Source organism: Manis javanica, chromosome 6, assembly GCF_040802235.1.
Source record: "Manis javanica isolate MJ-LG chromosome 6, MJ_LKY, whole genome shotgun sequence".
NCBI lineage: Eukaryota > Metazoa > Chordata > Mammalia > Pholidota > Manidae > Manis > Manis javanica.
In genome coordinates this window covers 45,149,284-45,171,376 of record NC_133161.1, presented here as the reverse complement: position 1 = coordinate 45,171,376, position 22,093 = coordinate 45,149,284, and the positions used below count along the sequence as shown (strand labels likewise).

At 36.8% G+C, this 22,093-nt stretch overlaps 1 protein-coding gene across 2 annotated transcripts in view; it reads left to right on the top strand.

The window, feature by feature from the left end:
• The window catches only part of ZNRF2 (zinc and ring finger 2), a 108,998-nt gene that overhangs the window by 58,205 nt on the left and 28,700 nt on the right, over positions 1 to 22,093 (top strand). For both annotated transcript variants that reach the window (XR_012132232.1, XM_073238649.1), the window contains exon 2: positions 3,883 to 3,978. Coding sequence is in view for 1 of the 2 variants with exons in the window: in XM_073238649.1 (XP_073094750.1) it covers positions 3,883 to 3,978 (96 nt within the window). In the remaining variant the exon portion in view is untranslated. The remainder of the gene's footprint in view (positions 1 to 3,882; positions 3,979 to 22,093) is intronic.

The following is a 22,093-nucleotide window of genomic DNA, read 5'->3' as shown; positions in this document are numbered from 1 at the left end:
TTGTCCCAGAGCAGCCGGATATGGATCCCTGCTTTCCACCAGCAGCCAGAATTCCAGTCTCCCCAGGAACTCTGCCTGTATTAACTTTCCAACCTGGTAGTCATGCGAGTCTCATGAAAGCACCATGAAATGTAGGTTTGTGCTCCCAGAGCAGATCTCTGGAACTAGGTATTCAGCAGTCCCAAGCCTTCCACTTCCTCCCTGCTCCATTTCTCTTCCTCCTGCTGGTGACCTGGGGTGGGGGAAGGGCTCGGGTCCTGTGGAGCCACAGCTCTGGTACGTTACCCTGTTTGGTGAGGTCTGCTCTTTTCTCTAGGTGTGTGCAGTCTGACACTGTCCTCTTTCCTGTTGCTCTCTCAGGATTAGTTGCGCCGACTAAATTTTCTAATTGTATCCAGTTTTAGTAGGAAGCCTCTGTCTCTCCTCTCATGCTGCCATCTTTTTTATTCAGTCTTTCAGTCAGTCTAGTTTTTAGCCTCTTGCCTCCCCATCATCCTTGGAAGTCACTGGAGGTTTAGGTTCCTGTGTCCTTTGAGAATTATGTAGTAAGAATTGCTTTACTTCTGCAGTTACTGAGGATGTCTCGCTTCTTAGTCCTGTAAATTCCTTCATCTGTTTTTTTCTCATTTGCTTCTGTGTCATTTCAAGTGCTGCTTTATTTTTTCTCATTTATTCAATTTTTAGATGGGAGGAGAAAGAACACATTAATTTATTACATTTAACTAGAAGTTCAGGTGGTTCTTTGTACCTACTGTTTTCTTTCCTTAGACTTGACTTGACTTTGAGAGCTGTTTGATGGCTCTCAGTGGTTTATGATATTGTATTTCTGTTTGATTATTTAGAGCTTATGTGCCAGTACTTGGATGATTCTGCTCAGTAGTTACAGATTGCTTGCCTCTTGCCCTCTTTTATGTCCTGTTTAACTTTAGGGAAACAAAGTTTTTACAATTCCAAGCAAAGGATTGTTAGTCCTTGAAATATGAATGATGCGTGGGTATCTGTTTGTCTCTTCCTGTTTGATCCAAATTTTGCTGTGTTAGTATATCTGTGTCTTGGGATAGTAATTATTTTGTATAGTTTCTTTTTAGATGAATTTTCTGCCTTTTTATAAAACTTTATTTTGGTGGCTTTCAAGAAGAAGAAGTATACCTACTCTAGCACTGGGGGGGAAACTGTGTTCCCAGCCCAAGGTGAATAAACTAGTGAAGCTGAAATCAGTGAAGGGAAAAAACAGGAAGAGACAAAGAGACACCCAAGCATCATTCATATTTCAAGGACCAACTAACAGTCCTTTGCTTGGAATTGTAAAAACTTCATTTCCGTGAAGTTAAACAGGACATAAAAGAGGGCAAGAGGCAAAAGTGGGAGAAACCTGTTTATTGCTTACAAGAAGCCTGGCTCTGTCCCTCTCCTGCAGCTATTTCCGGATCTCAGTGCACACTCAATCAGTGCACGCTTGCCTCTCCTGCCTTGTAAACACCTATTGATATGAGAATGGGCTAAAGAGAGAACAGCTTCTCTCCACCCTCTGTAAACACCTATTGATATGGAAATGGACTAAGGCCAGGCAAGAGATTCTGGGAATATTGTAATTTTACCCACAGCTCATACCTCCAGAATTCTTGCTGTACAATCTACTGTGTTCCCATCTTCTGCAGTGGCCCCTATGCAAGAAAACTGGAGTGCTGTAACCAGACAAATAACATACAGTAACAACAGAAATACAGTTAGCAATGAAATCATGATAATACTCAAGCCTGAGGATCCAGCTAGGTTCAAAGTCCTACTTGAATTAAGTCCATAGCATGTCCATTCCACAGGAGGGCATCAGCTGAACCGGTAGGGAGCTCTGCACAGCAAGCAGCCGCTGCAGCCAGGGGATGGGCCCAAGCAGCAGAGACTGTAGTCGAACACCAGCATAGGCAACTCTTGTCCATCAGGTAGGCTGCATACAAGAGAGTGGTCCTGTACTGGGACAGTGGCAGCAATGGGGTAGGTATAGCACTACTGGAAACGTAGGCACTGGCCAGAATAATAAGACACAACTTCCCTGCAAAATGTTTTTACCTTCCAGCTGTTTGGGTACACTGCTGTGACCTTTGGGAGCCTACACTGCTTTGACCTTTGGGGGTCACTCTGCTGTTAACACACAGGAGGCCAGCTTCCAGGCTTGTCCCCATGGTGCCAGAAGGGCCAGCCATTGTTGGTCCATGTATCAAAATGTCCAGGGCCATGTAGTCTCCAGGTTGCCTTGGGACTTGGTCACATAAAGTGTTCCTGGCAGGCAGAGGCCTCACCAATGGACTACAGCCCACATTGTGTTCTGCCCTGGACCCAGTTGTCTCGGAGAGCACAGTTTCTCTTCACCCCATGTAAACACTTAGATATGGAGATGGACTAAGTCCAGGTGAGAGATTCTAGAAATATTGCAATTTTAACCATATATACCTTCATTCCTTTCCTTTAAAATGCATTGAACACTGTGGAAAAGAGTGTTCAAAGCCATATATATTTCATTTAGGAAGTTGAAAACTTGAATTAAGTACCCATGCCAAATCTTATCCTACTTCATATAAAAGGCTGCATGGGGTATGATTCTAGTCTCAATTACTTGGTTGCAGTGAGTTTCATGTCCCAAGAAATGGAGTGCCTATAAGACCATGCTATGGGAAATAGAGAGCTGCCAGAATCTGAGCCAGTGTTAGGGACTAACTAGTCTCTCTTACTACCCTTCTCATGAGCTGTTTTCTCTTGTGGCATTTCTGTTCCTCTCTGTGTGTTTACTCCGAGATCTCCATGTGAACCATTTTCCACTTGCTGATAGTTTCTAAGTTCAGCTTACATGTGGGCCAGGATGGACACTCCAATCTCTTTCAACTACCTATGAACTTTCTGCTTCAGCTCCTTACAGATCACCAATGTACTATCTTCTTTCTGAGTCATATTTCCCAGACATATGGATTGGCCCAGAACATTATTTTCTTCCACTTCTGATTTGTTGTTCCTAGCCAAACTATAAATTGGCTGTCTTAGATCTGGTGGTCAGCACTGCTCATACAGTTAGTGGTGCTGGGGAGGGAGCAGTGGGGCAGCAAGGAAACATGGGTGGGACAGTACCTGTTGGTAAGTGAGGGGTGACAAGTTTGAACTGAACACAGAACATATTCTCCCCTTCAGTATAGTAGTTTATTTTTAATATAATACTTTATGCAGATACTTAGGAGTGCAGATTTAATATTGGAGGAAACTAGCTAATAATTTAAATGCCAAAATTGATGGATAAATCTGACCCATTGGATGCTATTTTCTATTTGCATTGTGACATTAGTAGAATGGTATGGTTGACAGATGACTCTACTGGAAGTCGAGAGTCTTAGATTCTAGACCTGATTTTGTTGTTCTGAAAGGGCTTCACTTAATCAGATAAATTTGTAAAAGGTCGGAGTAGGATAGTGTCTAAGATACTGTCTAGCTATAATACCTTGTGACTCATATGGATGGTACTGTGCCAAGGTGGGAAGGATAATTTCCACAAGGACAGTCAGAATACAAAGCTCCTGTAATGAAATTATAAGCTCAGGTTAATGTAAAAAATGAGACAAATGTCAGCATGATTGGACCCATACGTTAGAAAATGATGAGAGTTTTATAGTGAAGCAAACTCATTTGAATGTTATGTTTGAAATGGGATGGTCTTTGTAAATGGAGGTAATTCAGTACAGTCACAAACTTTTTTACCAACTTAAGTTCACATAAGTAGTATATTACTGTAAGTAATATTGAAGTCTGAAAAGCTTTGTCTTCCATGCTTTTAAGAAAAACTTGAGTGGGTATTTCAGAATAGTCAAGTAACATGGATTTTTTAATTTTTTAATTTTTTAGGATTTAAGTGTCCTGTATGCTCAAAATTTGTACCCTCAGATGAAATGGATTTGCATCTTGTGATGTGTTTAACAAAGCCAAGAATAACCTATAATGGTAAGTCCAGTGCTTTAAAATATTTTAAATTAGAATCATCTTAGATTTTATGAACTTCATGTTTCAGGTGAAGTATAAAAGGCAAAGAAGGACTACTAACCAGTATTTTATTAGGTCTGGTACTTTGGCTGTGCCATTCTTCCCTGACCACAAACTCTAGATACTTAAAACCCTAGGATTTTCAATGTAGTCTGAGTACATTTTAATAGACTTGAAAAAAAAATCAAATATTTAATTTCTGATTTTAAATACAATAAAAGATAAAAGGGAGCTTTTTTCAGAATTTTATAAATAGAAAGACAAACTTCAAAAGCCTATAAGAATTTTCAGATTTTTCAAATGTAAAATTTAGTTTGAAATAGAATTGAGTACCAATAAACAAGCCAATTGAAAGGCTGACTTCATTCAATAAATATCTTTTGAATACCTGTCAAGTATGAGGTTTAGCATTAGGGACTTGGGATATAACGATGACTAAACAGATGGGTCCTACAGCCTAGGATCAGCCAAAGGTTAATCAATAGTAGCACCTAGTTAGCAATTTGAGATTTCACATCAGAATACAAAAATGTTGAGAGGTTTAAAATTTAATATTGAACATGTTACTTTGAGTAACTTTTTGCAAACTGATTTAGAAATCTCTGGTGGGGAGTGCTTCAGTCACAGTGTTAGAGCGGTCACAATACAGCACTTCTTTCCATTCATTTTCCGATGAAAAAAGTAACTGTTAGCAATTCCTTTGAATTGTAAATGTATCTGTTGATTATATCCTGTTGATTATTTCATCTTTGCATTATGAAAGTGAATCAACTCTTTTGCATAATCTAGTTAAAATTTATTTATGAAAGAAGAAGCATTTTCTTTCAGGTTTTAAATTTAACATAAAAGTGGCTTGGCTCATTTCTCATCATTATCTCATCATTACCCTCCATAATTCTATGTTTATTACAAGTGTTTTTAAAGTAAATATCCTTAAATTTTAAGACTGGCCTTGAATTTTGAAAGCACAGGTGTATTTCCTTTACCACATAATGTATATGCACACAGGCTTAATATGTATTTTTGTGTAATATATCTAGAATACAGTCTTTTTGTGTGTTGATATTTGGCAGTTTTTAATTTCCTGACCTAATTATGCCCAAGGCATTAAAGTTTTCTACTAGATCATTTACTTAGATGGTATCTTAAAGAACCAATATGTAACCTTCTGCTTGGGGATATTGTAAAAACTAACTATTCAGGTCTTAAATATTTGACAGTATTCCAATTCAGAAGTTAGTAAACAATGTAAAAAGTAAATAAAGTTGCAGCCATATTCTAAAATGGCTACCTGCTTTATGGTAGGCAGATCTGAAACTTTTTAACTTGTTAAATGCATACATATTAACTGTCTATAAACATTTACAACAAGAAACAAAAACAGCTCCATAAAAATTATATATGATTCTTGAAATTTAAAACTTGGACAGTGGCCAACTATGGGTAGAAGGAAGAGGAGTTTAGGTTGCCTTCTTCAGGTTAGAGAAAGGTGGCAGACTGGTAATGTGCTTCTCTGTCAAAAGCTATGGGAATTCTAACACCCCCCTGTTTTGAAATCAGAGCCCTGTAGGGGAGGAAAAAATAATCCCTCTACCATTCTGAGTTCTTGGTTGAGATCTCTGTAATAAAAGATTAACAAGAGAAAAACAAGTTTATTAACATGTTGGTAACCTTAAAAACAATAGTCAGTTAATTTGCCAGCAAAAACTGGTTTATTTGGTTAATTTACCAGCAAAAACAGGTTTATTGGGGAATAGCAGAGAATTGCAGTTTGGGACATGAAAGTTACAACAAAACCACAGGCGTGTTCAGAGAGCAAAGAAAGGAACATTCCTTCATAGAGGAAAATGGCTGAGTTAAGAGGGCTGTTATAAGGAAAAAAGTTCATTAGAGTAAACTTGGAGTCCCATGTGTCATGACTTCTCATTGGTTGAGTTGTGACAGTCTCATTAGCTGGACTGTTGCAGGGGGCAGGATGGAAACCTTCCTGCTGGTTGGTGAAGTAGCTAAAACAGTATGGCATCTGGTCTTTTCTGATGGGATTTGAGATTTGCAGGGAGTGATAGGCATGAGAGGTTCCCCAGCAGGCCTCCTGATTCCATGTCAGTGAGGTTTCCTTTTTTCACAGTATATATGGCAAATAACCAGAGAAAAATCAGCAAATTTCTGAGATGGTTTAGAATGTGGGTTTTTAAATACCATCTTCAGCTAAAGACAAGAAAGTGAGGGTGGGAGTTGGGGTGGGGAGGTGGCCTGTTACGGGAGGGTACAAGTTTAAACAAGAGGTTTGTTTTGCAGATTTAAGTGTAGGAGCCTTCTCCATAGATAGGATTCTCTGGTAATACTGTCTTGTGATTTAGTGTTACCCTTTTCCAGGTGAGAAAGGGAGACACCTTTTCAAATGGAGATTTCCTTTGTAAATGTGAATTTCCCTTCCAAAATAGTAACTTCTAGTCTCTTTTCAGAGCTTTTCCTGTGTCTGCTGTTTGTTTCTCAGTCATCTTAAAATAATTCTTATGTCAAAGAGGCATATTTTGGGTTAGGATATTCTGCTAACCTTCAATCCCCTAAATCTCATCTATTACAGATGATAAATCTGTGTGCAGATTGTCCTCTCAATGCCTAAGCAAGGCATCTAGGCTTATTAAAGTTTAAAACCAGATGAGTCAGAAAACCTCAGAGAGAGAATCATTTTAGTCACCTGGACTTCTCACAACTTCATATTTGAATACATAGAAGTTGATCCATAAGGAGATAAATATCAGAGAGATTGGGTCTCTAAATTATTGATGCTCAAACAGATTAATTTTATTCAGCATTGTGCTTAATTTATACCTTTGTCAGCCTTTCCTAAAGTAGATAGATCTGAAATTTTGAAACTTATTTCATAATATACATTGTCTATAAACATTTGCATTATCAAGAATAATTGGGTTTGTTTTTTAGGCTGGTTATATTCATAGTCAGATTCTAAAATAGGATGAATTCCAGAAGTTTGAGTATTAAGTTGGTGATTTATAGTTTCAAATTCATACAGAAATGACATTCTAAAGGGTTTTCAGGTTAGCCTACAACTTCCTTATTTTTTTCGTTAATCTGTAATACTATGTCAAATACCCAAGTTCAGGTAACTGAAGAAAATAATTAGCTAGATGGAAGTCTTAGGGTTTAGGCAGCTGGTTCAGCAGAGGTTCAGGTAGGAGGCCCAAGGCAGTCATGGTAGGGAATGATTGAAAATGATGTGAGTGGTTGTCTATTGCAGGTGGTATTTTGGCATGATGGGAAAAAGTTCAGAATTCCACAGTGAGTGTTCATGTATATAGACTGCTCTAAAGTTAGGGACTGCCTGTTTCATATACTTTTCCTCTTTTACTTTATTGTTTGTTTATAGATCTAGTAACTGTGTAGTCTGTGAACTAATATAAATTTTATGAGCTTAGTCTCTTGTTTTCTTGTTCTCATCTTCTAAAACATTTCAAATAAGCCATAATCAAGAATTGAAATAAATATTGTTAGCAAATTCTTTGTCTTGATTTTATTGGTCTTTAAGCTTCACTGGATCATAGCAAGTTTTGCATCATATAAAATTCAGCTTTTATTTTAGCTTCTGTGATTGAGAGCATGTTGCTCTTGGAGGAGGGGACTCCCCACCCAGGGCAAGTTTTTTATGAATTCGATGTGACCGAATAAAGGCAAGGGCAAGAAGTTGAGGGTAAAAGGGGGTTTATTCTCATGGCAGTAGGTCTCAAGTCTCTTGTCTGCTCTGGCTTTCTTCCACCATCCTTCCTTCTCTCCTAGTTTCCCTGCCAGGCTTCCTTTCTCTGCTCCCCCAGTGATGCCGGGATTCTTGTTTGCCAAGCCGAAGAATGAGCTTCACAAACAGTCAAGGTAGGACAGCAAGGTACAGGCTTTTATTTAGAGATAAAGTGAAAGGACAGAGCTTCCAGCTCATGCCAGGAGGGGACAATAGAGTCTGTAGTGGTGCGTTGTCTGGGGGTTTTATAGGCAGTTGAGGATTTTTCGAGAACATGAAAAAACTTAGGGGTGGGGACTTGTTAAGTGTTCCCTGAATATTAAAAATTAACTTAACTGTAAGGAATTTCCTGCCTTGATTTCTCTCTGGGACACCGGCGCCTTGGTCTGGGAGCATATCAAAAGGCTGCCTGCCCAGCCCCCAAGGTGGGCTGAGGTATTGTCTGCTTGCTAAAGAATCCTGTCTCTTGAACTTCCTGGGTGTTAAAATGCAATCTTATCTTTAAGATGGAATTCTTCATGCCTTTTACTATGCCGTCTACAGCTGGGTCTGCATGCTAAGTTAGTTGCTCAGTTTGCAAAATCACCTTGTCAGATCTGGAGGAGGAAAGACAGCACATAGGCCTGGGCCTTTTAGTATGCTAAAGTGAATCTTACACATGATTACAAATGATTAGCATAATAAAACATGTGCTACTCTTCTTTATCTGGGGAATATTAACTGATGTCACTGAAGAATGATTCTAGAGCTCAATATTTAACATAGAGTTTTAGTAGGGGGTGTTCCTTGCATGTAGTTACACTGCTCTCACTGCAGATATCCCACCCTGCCCCCTCCGGAGGCCCTCACCCTACTCTGACTATATCCATGGTCCCTGTCTCACCAGCAGCCCTCTACTTCCCTTCCCCTAGCACTGGGAGGAACTCTGTAGGTGGGTCTCTGGTGACTGGTGGACGCCTGACCAATTATGTACCAGGAACTGAGGGGAGAAGAGAATGAATGTTTTCCTCTCCACTCCTCCTCTGGGCGGGTAATCCTGTGACTGACCAGCCACTCTGTCCCTGGTAGACATCCCCTAGAATGTGCAAACAGGCTCTTATGTGTAAACACAATGGTTGCTCTTAAGGCCAGGCAAATCCTGGTCAGAAATTCCCATTTTCTCCACAGAGCAGTAATATTTGTGTTTAAGAAATATTTATTTGTAGTTGGTACTACCTGTGTGTACGTTGTACCTGGAGGAGATGTAACTTGAAATAAGTTTTTCTTCTGAGAGTTGATTATGAACTCATGTAGTGAATAAAAGCAGAGCTTTTAAAAATCAGAAAGAAGATTGACTCTGTGGACAGAGTAGATGTGACTGCTAGTGTGGTAAAGTAAATATTTCTGAAGAAAGATGAAGTTGGAAAGAAACTAATGTAATGAAAGTGAGGAAAAAGGATCCCACCTTCTGTGCTGTCTTTGGCAAAATGTATCTTACCATTGTTGGGGAGGAAGAAATTTCCTCTACTCCTCAAGATTCTTCTAGCTGCTCGAAGAATCAGACTGACATGAGACAGATCAACAGGAGAAAAAACCCAAAGTTAAACTATGTAGGTGTGGGGAAGCGATAGGCATGGGTTCCCAAAATAGGGAGGGTGAAGTATATATGTCATCCTTAATCAAAGAGAAAGGGGTAGAGGTCTGAGATTTCAAAGGAAAAAGTAAGGAATTCACAGGAATATGAAAAAAATAAATGTTTGACAAAATACTTGATGGGTCACACAGAAACAGTGGAGCACAGAGAGAAATTTTATGAGATTTACCACATTCCTCCCTGTCTACCCCTAGTTTACATTATAATACAGGTGTCTGTGGTGATAGCTCTCCTCCTGGAGCAGTTCTTCCATCTAAATAATTTTTTATGCAGTTAAGGAGTGGGAGGCCAAATTTTCTTTTTGAGTCTTTTGGGCCTTAATTGTTCTCAACTCTGAAATAACCTGCATGGCACAATGGCACATCTTGGGGCAGCCTGCCCTTGGTCCTCACACCATGTTCACTCAGTGTCGCAGATTGTGCACACTGGAATCAAAGGGCTGATTGCTCCAAACAGCCTTCTAATGACCCAGCTTTCTGTGTAAGTATATTTGCAGGAAAGAACATATTTACTCCATCAGTAGATATTGTCTGTTTTTCCCAGGCGCTTGCGATTCTCATTGTAAGTTATAAACTTGCTTCCTGTCTACACTTCCTAGATTTTAAGATACCTGTCCACATTTTAATCTTTCTGAATTCAGGATGTTTTCTGAAAACGGAATGTAGCTTATAAATGAGGTTAAAAAATGCAAACCACCATGCAGAATTTTAAATAAGCAGATGCTTATCACTGCCTGAATTTGTATGAATTTTACCTTCCATGGAAGGCTTCTGTTATCTGGTTTGACTTTCCTGTTCTTTTATTTGCACTGGTGGTTTCTAAGGTTCAGTTTTAAGATAAATGAGGGTTCCTAATTGTAGTGTTAAATGACTTTGTAAATATTACATTATGGGGCAACATTGAAGTTGTTGCTCCGGGAGGAGGGGTTTCCCTTCTCCAAGGCAAGTTCAATATGAATTTGGTTAGACCAAATAACAGTAACAGTGTTAGGGGTTAAAAGGGGCTCATACCAAGTTTATTCTCAGCTATGTACAAATGGCAAAAACTGTCTCCGTCTCAGTCTCTGCTGGCTATGGTGCTGCTCTCCCCTGCTTCCTAAGCTCTCTGTTTCTTAAGTTCTCAGCTCCCTGGCCCCTAGCATCCGGTGGAACTCTGGTGGGGTGGTAGGGGTGCCTCTCTGTTGGCCAATGCCTGACCAGTTACATCCAGGTGCATGTATGTTTCCTCTGGACCCCTCTCCTGGGCCGGTACTTACCTGACTGACAGTTCTCTCAGGGTGGCTCTCTATTGGCAGTAAACATCCTGCCACCAAGAGGTATGCACATAGGCTAAATATGTATACAGTGGGCAATATTAGAATCAGGCGAGGTGAGACTCCTGGCATAAAATTACCATTTACCCAATGGAAGTGAAATTAGTTTTTCTACTATAAATTGACTGTTATGTCATGCTGGTGAAATTAAAGGCAGTAGAAAGTATCAAATCCCTTATACTATACTACATTATAGACTTTTCAAAATAGATGATATCCCAGAAGAGGTTGGCAAAACGAAAGCAAAACTGTTCTAGAATCTACATGGGATTCCTGTAGGAAAATACAGTCGCTTTCTATTAAAGGTAAACTTGTGATGAAAAATTAAAATATACATGGAGCATCAGCAGGTGTGGTAAGAATTACCACCCCCAGAACTTCAAATATATTTATTTGAAATCATTAGTTATAAAAGAAGAATAGATAAGACATTGTGAATAAGATACAAGTTAAACTCTTTAGACATGAGTCATTGAAATCTCAGTGAATCCAAGCAGTGGATTATAGGTAGAGCTGCAAGGAGAATTAGTGAGGTATAAGATGGACCTGAGGAAATTACACAGAGTATAGCAGAGAGAGTGAGTGATGGAAAACAGAGAGAGGTACATGGCATGGAGCCTGGAGCAAGAGCAGCCACCATATATATAATAATTTCAGAAAAATAGATGGAATTAAATTCTGGTTTCCAGTTCTACATGTAATATGTTTGGAAGTAGCCATTTTGTCCTAATAAATAAAAAGCTGAAAGTTGATGAGTCAACTCTTCTTGGCTCAATTAGAGATGGGAGGACAGGGCAAACTGTCGACCTCAAGATTGTAATGACAGACAAAGATGGGGAGTCTCAACTCTTGCTGTAGAGACTCGATAGCAAGAACCACAGTGGGAACCAGTACCAGGACAGGAAAGCCCGAACTGTAATGGATCGATTGTTAAGGGCTCAGTGTGGACAAATCTGAGAATTTAAAACTACAGGGGAACTCAATCATAGTGGGAATCCCACAGTATTGTAAGATTTACTCAAGGAGTCCACCATGGTAAATATTGGGAAAAATCCCTTCCTGCTTCTGACAGGGGAGGAGAAAAGCTACCATTCTGAAATTTGCCAGAGAACTCTGTTCTCAACATGGCCTGCCTCTGAGGGAACTGGGTAACAAGAGCCTAACTGATCTGGGACAAGGTAAGTACTCAGCTCCAGCCCACTCTAGCCATGCTGTTTTATGTGATAGAGGAGGAAAGAACCGAGACACATGTGTGGAGTTTATATTCCAGAGGCATGGGCTCACAAAAAGAATGAGGCCTAATCATAGGACTACGGAAAGTGTCTCCTCTCTCCAGCTCTATTCCTCATAGAACCTTCCAGAACTGCTGAAAGACAGGAATTCTCAGATTGAAGGAGCTCTATCATCCTGAGTAGTATAAATAAAAATAAATTCAGACACCATAAACCAAATGTCAGCTAAAAAGGGAAATGTTAAAGTAACCTGAAAAATAACATTTGACTCTGTTCTACTTGTGTTAGCATTTAAGAAATCCTTGTTTTGTGTAATAATTTAAAATTTAGCATGTGTTTATAAAGGTAATGGGTCAGAAATGGTCAAACAATGAATTTTTACCAGTTTTTGTCAGTCTTCCCCAGTTACCAAAATCTTAGACCTATTTTATATAGCACTAAATTCAATTTTATTGCCCTTCTGTTAACATACAGCTGCTCAAAAGCAGCACCAATTTGCATTTAAAATGTTATAAATAACAGTGTTTTGTACAAAGTACAAACTTTGAATTCAACTTGCTGACTTCCAATCCTATCCTGTCACAATGACTGTAATTAATCTTGGTTTCCTCTCTTTAAAATTTAGGACCAGAAATAATGCCTATTTCTTAGAGTTATGAGAATCAAATGAGAAATCAGCATAGTTCTTTGTAGATAGTGCTGAGTAAATGAGACCTGTTGTTATTACTAAGAAATAGTGCTTTTGAGAGGTAAACATATAGAAGTGCCATATTTAACACGATTCTAAAATTCATTTGATGTTTTAATTTAAAAGCCCATAGTTGTTTAATTCCAAATTAAATATCTAAAAGCCTTGCACAGCAATAATAGTTCCTGTAATATATGGAGAACTGGGTTTGGGAGGATAACTAGAAAGCTATCTACTCTCATATGATATAATTTAAAGGTGCAATTTAATGAGAAAATACTTTCCTATACTTTTTAATAAGCAACATAGTGGCTTACACAGCTGAAATCTGAAGTCTAAATTTGAGGATAGATTGCTTAATTTTTGTAGAAGCATATATCCTTTTGTATTCTATATAGACTGTAGAAAGTTGATTATATATAAGTAAATATGTTAGTCTCAGGAGACATTCTTTCCTTAAGGCTTATATTATTTTAAAAAGGTACATAGAATAGAAATTGAAATAAAAATACATAGTTCAGTGAGAAGAAGTTCTGATACATCTGAAGTACATTTCAGGTTCCATTTCTCATTTCATTAATAGAATTTGAGAAGGAAAATGGTCCTGTAGTGTTTCTCAGAACCAATTCCAGCATGTGGGTGGGGTGGGGTGGGGGGTGGGTGGGAGGAGGGGGTGGTCTTCCCACACAGGTCACCAAGCAGTTCTTGAACACCAGCAGGTTATCTGAGAACTCAACTCAGTTCTGACACTATCTGCCCGGAGAAAGCACCAGATTCTCCAGGTTAAGGCCTGTGTCCTACAAGACTGGCCTGCAATCCCTACTCTAGAAGGCAGTTTGCAAGCCCCAGTCTGTTTACTGTGCTTCTGACCAACTATCTACAGATTGAAGGTTCCAACGACCTCCCGATTAGGTTTGATTTATTTGCTAGAGTGGCTCAAAGAACTCAGGAAGACACATATGTTTACAGTTTAATAAAGGATACTCTAAAGGATGTAAGTTAACAGCCAGATGAGGAGATACTTAGGGCAAGGTCCCAAATAAAGGAGCTTCTATCCTCATGGAACTTGGGGCCTTGCTCTGTTGCATATGAAAGTGTTCTGGTTCCCCAGGAGCAAAGTCCCAAATATGTATTTCTTATAACTTGTTTATATCATAGCAGATGGCATATTTTTTTCTTTATGTACTGGTTGTTAATTTGTCTCGCCAGTTTGTAGATATTAAGTCTTGCCTTCTTTGTGTTCTCCTTATCCTTGTGTCACTTTCATAATGCTGATTTTGAGAAATCAGAAGCAGCAGCAAAACCAAGACCTTAAAAAAAAGACTTTTGGAGAGCAAGAAACCAATTGAACCAACTTAGCTGTCCACAAGGAAGGAGATTTTTTTTCCTGGTCACAGTTCTTTCTTTAGTTAAGATGTACTGGTAAACTGTCATTTTAAAGGAATTTTAACAAGTATTAATGAAATGCATTTCCAAATTTATCTCATTTTTATATAAGAGCAAAGCTAGAACTCAGCCTATGCCTGTTAACAGTTTTGCCCTTTCAAAAAACATTTTTTATCTATATACATAGTAAAAGATAGTCTGTTTAGACATTTAATTTGCATAATTCAATTTAACCTTGAGGGGATTCATAAGATTTGGAGAGAAATGGAAGGCAAGTTTAGAACTATGCAGGTATCTTTTGGGGCAAGGGAGAATGATAAAAGAGAATTGCAGGTGAAAAGATAAATTAGGGCTGTATAATGCAGTTTTAAATAATTTACATTTGGAACACAGAGGGTTAATTTTGTGTTTGAATGCAAAAATGTTTTTAAGGAAAAGAATTTTTTCAAAGGTCAATTTTGAAAATGGTATATTTTCTGCAGAAATTTCATGTAGATGATGTACTGGAAGGAGAAAGACAGATGTCAGAGGCATTATAAAGAAAGGTTGAATTGAGTTAAATGATGCCTGGAAATGGGGAGGGAGAAGTGTTAGTTTGCAACCTCTCGGGGAGCTTCACAGGTGTAATCTGAAGCTGCCCTCCCTGTACTTGGAGGGCAGGAAGAGACGTAAGAAAAGTAGATTAATCCAGATTGTGGTGTTTTAATAGGCAAGGGAATTTACTTAGGAGTTTTGTCTTGGGTGGCTGAAAGACAAGTAGATCTTTACACCTGACTGCCAAATCGTTAAAGTTTATATAGAGGTCCTTAACTGGGTTCAGTCAGGTATTGTGCCCAGATAGTCTCAACACAAAATTTCTATCTCAAGCCTGCATCCTGAGGCAGCTTGTAGGAGTTGGGAAGGCAAGCAGAAATCACATCCAAGGACAGACGGTTGGCAGTGAGGCATTCCCTGTTGCTTGGGTCAGCTGTTGGTCTGTTTTCTTGATGACTTCCTCCAACAAGGAGCCACAGATGACTTGAGGATTGGCGGTGGAGTAGCTCAGTTTGGGGTAAAGACATTGTAAGAGAGTAATGCTTAGCTACTCTAGACAGTATGCCATCAATATTGATCTTTGCAAACATGAAAATTATGAAATGAGATTTTTTTAAAGGATTTTTCCAAAAGGGAAGAGTAAGACTGCAAAGGACCATTGAATATTTTGTTGAGTTAAATAAAGATTCTAGAGAGGACTATTAAAAAAAATGGCTTGTGAATATTTTTTCAATGACCATTTATTACTTGTATAGCTTTTTAAGAAATGCTTTTTCTTCCCCCTTTAAGTTTACCTTGGCCGGCATAATTCGAAACATTGGCTGGGATTTGCCTCAAAGACAAGAAGGCAATATTCACACAGTGGCTCTCCCTTTTTGGGGAATTATACTTAATTCTTAACATTTTAACAATGCATTAAAGTAAGGTAACAAAAGTAATAAAAATATTTTAGATAGTCCTACTCCTTTGGTATCTAAATATTTATATTATTTATAATTTTGTGATTTCTTCCATTTTCTGCTAGAGGGATTGGGAGATCTCCAGAATTCTTGACCTCTCAGCATCTCAGACTACTGTTCGTTGAGTGCTCAGTTTATCTTAATCCCTTTAGTGTAAATAGATTAAGGATGTGTGCTTTTAGATTCATATTAACTCTTAGGCCTTGTAATGCTTTTGGTATGAGAAACTTTTTTATAACTGAAAAATCTTTGACACCCAGCACCAGGTTTTGGTTTCTAAATGCCATTCTCCAGTAGAAAGAACCAGGGCTCCTTGGAGAAATGACTTATTCTTCTAGTGCTGGAGCGGAGAAAATAAAGAAGAGCCTGGAGATCTTGTCCGAAAGCAAGGAGGTGCTCAAAAGTTACAAAGATGAGGCATGTCAAAGGGGGAACATAGGAGCCATACTGAAAGAGCTCCAAATGAACAATTTGAACAACAAAATTAATATAGCACAGTATTGGATTACAACCCAGAGTATGAAATAAATACATCTGACTCCACCAGTCACTAAGTCAATACAGAAGAGTAAAAATAGTTTAACCTGGAGACTTCCTCTTCATCCTAAGAGACAAACTGTACATCTCTGATTTTTTAAAAAATTTAATATTCCCATTTGTTGTGATATCAAAGAATTCTCTTCTAAAACTTTCTCATGTGCCGTATGTGCTCTATGATTTTAGGTTCCCCCGAGACACACTAAAACATACTGTATGTGGCACATCTATAACTTGACATAAATAATCTGTTTATTATAAACATTATAATAATGGATAAAAGGGATTTAGGGGAATAAGAGCCACTGTTGCAAGCCCCAGCAACAAAAGGCTGTAATTTTCTCTTCCCCAGGTTTTAGAGGGAATTTGTAAGTTTATTTTGTTAGGTTTTATATTGTGGGATTCTCATAGTGAGGGCTCTTAATTAGAAAGCCTTACTTTCTAACTTGAGACATTGTATATTATATACAGATAACAGATGAGTGACTATAAAGTATAATTGGTTATTCATTAATGTAAGACCAACTGTACTCTGAGTTGTTTTATCCTTTATTAAAACCCTAGGAAAGATATATCACAGACTTCATATTTTTTTAGGTAAAATTGATATATAATAAATTTCAGGTACACACTTTCTCAATGCTGTTTTAAGTTTTCAGTTTATAAAGAAACATTGTTGGTATCTACATTTGTTTTGATTTATTGAGAGCCTATATCTTTAGCATTAAACTTGTTAATTTTATATCTAGTGTTTTACAGTTTGGTTACTGTTTTGAGTGGCATTTGCTTTACCATTTGAATTTCAAACTGGTTTGATGGTATGAAGAGAAGTTACGGGACATAGGTGAATCTCTTGGATTTTGGATTTTCTAGGTATATAACTGTCATCTGCAAGTGAAGATACTGTTTTCAAGTGTTCATGCACATATTTTATTTCTTTGTTTTGCATTAATTTGAAGCTTTAAAATGATGTAGATAATAGTGGTGCCAGTGGTGTCATGTCTGTCTTGTTCTGTGTCTTCAGTGTTTCACTGTTTAATAGATGCTTGTTTGGAGTTTTGGTAAATCATATTTGTTGTATATGTCATTTTCTTCTCTTTCTCTTTTACTTAAAGCAAAAGAAATCTTATAATTTCCCCTTTTTATTTGTTGATAAATTCTGTTGATTTTCTTATGTATTAGTTGATCTGTGTTGATTTCTAAATGTTGCTGGATATAACTGTTTGGTCATGGGTTATTACTCTAAAAACTGCTACCAAATTTGTGCTAGTTAAAGGTTATGTTAGTAAAATGAATTGGAAAGCTTTCCATCATTGATCTGGAATTATTTGAATAACTCAAGAAGACCTGTTCTTTTCACATCAGATACAATTAGACTGTAAAATTATCTACCCTTCTAATGCAGATCTTTGACAGTTTTTCAAACTTTGGTGATTACTAGAGATGTGTGTTTTTCTACTTCCTGAGTCAATTTTGAGAATTTGTATTTTACTAGAAAATCCTTTTCCTTTAAATTTCCTAATTAATTGCCATAGCATCGTACATACCATTTTCTTCAGTTTAATCTTTTTAATATCTTTATAAATTGGCTTTTTCATTCTAATGTTGTATATTTTTATTTTCTCATTTCTGTACCTTAGGCATATATTGATATTTTCAAAGAAGCTCAATTTTGATAATAAAAGTATTTTAGAAATAGAAATATTTTTCTTTTAAGAACTTGTTATGTCTGAGGTTTTAGTAGGAAATGTTCTTTTTGTTAATTTCTAGGTTTCTCATTTCAATTTTTAATCTCTTTGATTCCAAGGTTAACCACAACAAAAATGCTTCTTAATTTTGAAGATAAATTTTTGGAGGGAGGGATATGTAATGGGAAGTCATTTTGATCTTGATATTAGGGACATCAGTCCCTAATACCTTATGTTTTTGAAATTAATTGATGTTTCTTTTGTATCTGAGCACATTGAACTCTGTAAGAGAAGCATATGTTTTCTGTAGAATAAAAAATTTTATTCTGTTATTTTTAAATACATATTTATATAAGTATTTCCAATAAACTGAGTTTGTACTGTTGAAATACTTTGTATCCCTGCTTATGTTTGGTCTATCTAGTCTGACACATTTGGGGAGAAATTTGTTCAAGTATCCTCTTTATGGCTGTAGTTTTATTTTTTTCTTATGAAGTCTCTTAAGTTTCTTTTGGTAATACTGGCCTTGCATCAGTTCTTCTTCTGGCTTTACATATTTCATAGCTTATTTTATTTGCACAAGAACTTATGACTTATTTTCCTTTGGACTGAATCTTTTTTTGTTATAAAGTATAAAGTATACTTCTTCTGCTTCTAATATTCTGCCTTATCTAGTATTATTTTGACTAACGCTTGTCAAAACTATGAAGGGCCTGAGATCTTACCCTACTTACAAGCTAACAGGTTAACCTGCCACAGTTTCATGGATTCTGCAAGAAAATAGAATCAAAGGACTTATTATTATTATTCATAGCAATAGCTAAAGAATGAACATTTTTTTATATCAGTTCCTCAAGCCCCAGTTCCATAGGGTGCTGTCAAGAGGGCTTGGTGATATCTACACACTCAGTGAGCTGCATTACATACAGAAGAGGAACCCTGAACTTAGGGAATTTGAAGCTTTTATTGTGGAAGTAAGCAGAATCTGCCCTTTGCTCCAGAGGGAATACTGTCTCTCTCTTCCAAGGTAGTTTGCTATACAAAGATCCTTGAAAAGATAATCCAAGACATGCAGAACCATTAGAGATCCACGGAGAATTGTCTCCCAACAATTTCCTTTGTTTGCATTTGCCTGCTATCCTTGCTCATCCCTTTCTTTTTCTTTAAAATTAATTTTAATTCTGTTTTTGAGTAGGTAATATGTGTGCATGGTTCCAAAACAAAGAGATTCAAGGATTCTAGTGTAGTCTCCCTCTCATCTCAGCCCCTCCATCCCCCTTTCCAGAGATAGCCATTAACAGACTCCTGTGATCCTTCCAGAGATATTTAATGCATATGTAAACATATATTCTGCCCCCACACTTTTTACACAGTGATACCATGCTGAAGATAGCTCTGAACCTCTGAGTTTTTTTCATAATATATTTTAGAAATTATTCCAAATGAGCTTCATTATTATTCTTTACAGTTACCTTATATTTCATAGGTAGATGAACCACAATTTATTAACCAGTCCTTTGTTGATGGATGTTTAAATTGTTCCTGGCATTTTGTATGTTTATCAGTGTTTTTATGGAGTAAAGTCCTTGAAACTTTGCTTGGTCAGGGATATATGTGCATTTGTATTTCTGATAGCACTTCTAGTATTTTGCCTTTAGTGTATTGCTGAGAGTGCATTTAGTATTTTTATTTAGGATTTTTGTAAAAAATGAGGTTGAACTAGGTTAGGGGTTAGTCTTTGAGTCTTAGAGTCAGTGTTATGCTAGCTTTAGAAATAATTTAGATTTCCTTTTTCTTTGTTCTGGAGCTGTGCAAGTGGCATTTAAATCAGGTGAACTTTTAAAGTTTAATGTAACTCCTTATAGAAGTGTCTGGGCCTCATGCATTTTAGGAGGATCACTTTTAGATAATATTTGATGATTACTTCTACAGAAATTGATCATTTACATTTCTGCTTTTAATCTGTTTTGCTGCTTCAAATAATTTTTTGTATTGAAACATAGTTGATGTACAATATTATATTCAGGTTTCAGGTGTGTAATCTAGTGACTTGACGGTTACATACATTACTAAATGCTCACTGTGTTAAGTGTAGTTACCATCTGTCAACAAGATATTGACTATATTCCCTATGTTGTAGTTTTACCCTGTGATTAATTTATTTTGTAATTGGAAGTTTGTACCTGTTTATTCCCTTCACATATTTCACCAACCCTCTCCTCTGGCAACCACCAGTCTGTTCTATGTTGATGAGTCTACTTCTGTTTTGTTTTTTTCATTTGTTTTGTTTTCAGATTCCACATGTAAGTGAAATCATATGATATTTGTCTCTCTCTCTCTCTGGCTTATTTCACTTAGCATAATACCTTCTAAGTCTGTCCATGTTTTTGCAAATGGCATGATTGCATTCTTTTTTTTTTTGGTATCATTAAAATACAATAAGATGAGCAACATATGGTCACTAGACTCTCCCCCAATTATCAAGTCCCCACCACACACCCCCATTAAAGTCACTGTCCATCAGTGTAGTAAGATCCTATAGAGTCAAAAGCAACTGTCCAATAATGTCTTCACATTATTTTTTATGGTTAGGTAATATTCCATTGTATATGTGTACCACATGTATCAGTTCATCTTTGATGAACCTTTAGGTGACTTCCATATCTTGGCTATTGTAAATAATATTGCAATAAACATAGGAGTTCATATGTCTTTTGGATTAGTAGTATGTTTTCTTAAAGTAAATTCTAAGAAGTAGAATTACTGGGTCATACAGTATTTCTGTTTTTAGTTTTTGAGTTACATTTTCTTTACTTGAGGATATAAGTGTTCTTCCAGTCTTACAGTGTAAAATCTATGAGGAAGTCTGAGACCAGCCTGATTTCCCTCCTTTTTAGAATTGACAGTGTTTTTGTCAGGGTTGTGCCCAAAGGACTCTTATTTTTTATGACCAGTACCACTACTGTATATTTTAGCTAGTGTTGATTTTTCATGATTAGGTTTTTTCTAGGATTCAATATACCCATTAAATACATAGACCCAGATGTATTTTTGTTCCTGTAATGTTTTCTTGAATTTTAATTTTTACTATAGGTATGTAATTGGATCTCCTTGCCTTCCACAGTTAACATTTTTTCTTCAATTCTTAACATTTTCTTCATTTCCAATTTATTTTTCTTGTCTCTGAGCCACTGTGTCCCTGTGATTTCAAAAATGACTGTTCTTTTTTTGTGCTCCTTTAGTTTCACCTGCGTTTTATATATTCTCTTCCTTTTCATTTTTCACTCCTGAGCTCTTACATCTTTGCGTATGTTCTAGGACAGTTGCTTCCCTGTGTTTCCTTATGTTTCTGTTTGTTTTAATTCATGGCAAATAAATTGACGTGTAAAGATGTGACTAGCCAGTGGACATATGTCGTCATACTTTTCATCATACATACACTTGTATTGTTGGCAAGTTTGGTGGTGTTCTACTCTTATTTTGCATTTCTGTATTTTATTTTGTTCTTGCTCAGCCTTCTTTGGGTTGATCAAGTTGCTTCCCCTTTCCTCCAAATTAATTCAAAATTTTATGCATCTTTTTATTCCTGTGTTGGTTGTTTTAATTATGTGTCTTTACACATATTTCTATTTTATTATTTCAAAACTAGGGGTTTTCTTTTGCTCTTCCCTCTAATGTATCGTTCTTGTTTACTTTCCTCTCCCCATCTATCTCCAATTCCTGGATATTATGAAATAATTTAGACTTTTACAGTCTACATTATTAAATTTGTGCTGGTAGAATACTGCTTTTGTTTTGAAAATGCATAAATTATAATTTCAATCAAGTATTCTCTACTTAGATTTAAACTTCACTTACCATGTTTAATTGCTCACTGCTGTTTTTTATTCACCAGTTTGTCAGATTACCTATTAATCCCTACTAATTACCTATTAATTTTTGTTCTAGGTTTAATTTTCTTTTGTTAAATTTCCATGAATAATTTCCTAAGAAAGGCTTTCATGGCTCATATAATTAATGAGCTATTGGATGTCCGAATGCTTTTTGTTTGTCTTCACATATGAATACTATCTTGGCTAAATATAAGATATTTTTATTTCAGTTATCTATTTTTCCTTAAATTCTGCAAGATTTTTCTACCCTCTAGATTGTGGTAGTATAGATGAGGAGGACTGGTTGGACCTCACTGTTTTTTCATTTTAAGTTACCTGTTCTTTCCATTTGGAAGCTTTACAGGTTGATTTCTTTTTTTGAATGTTGGAAATTTACTTGTTTTCCTCAGGATGCATCTGTTTAAGTGTTTTTCTACCCTACTCCCCTCTCTAATCCTGTTTGAGATTTCATCCATCCTTT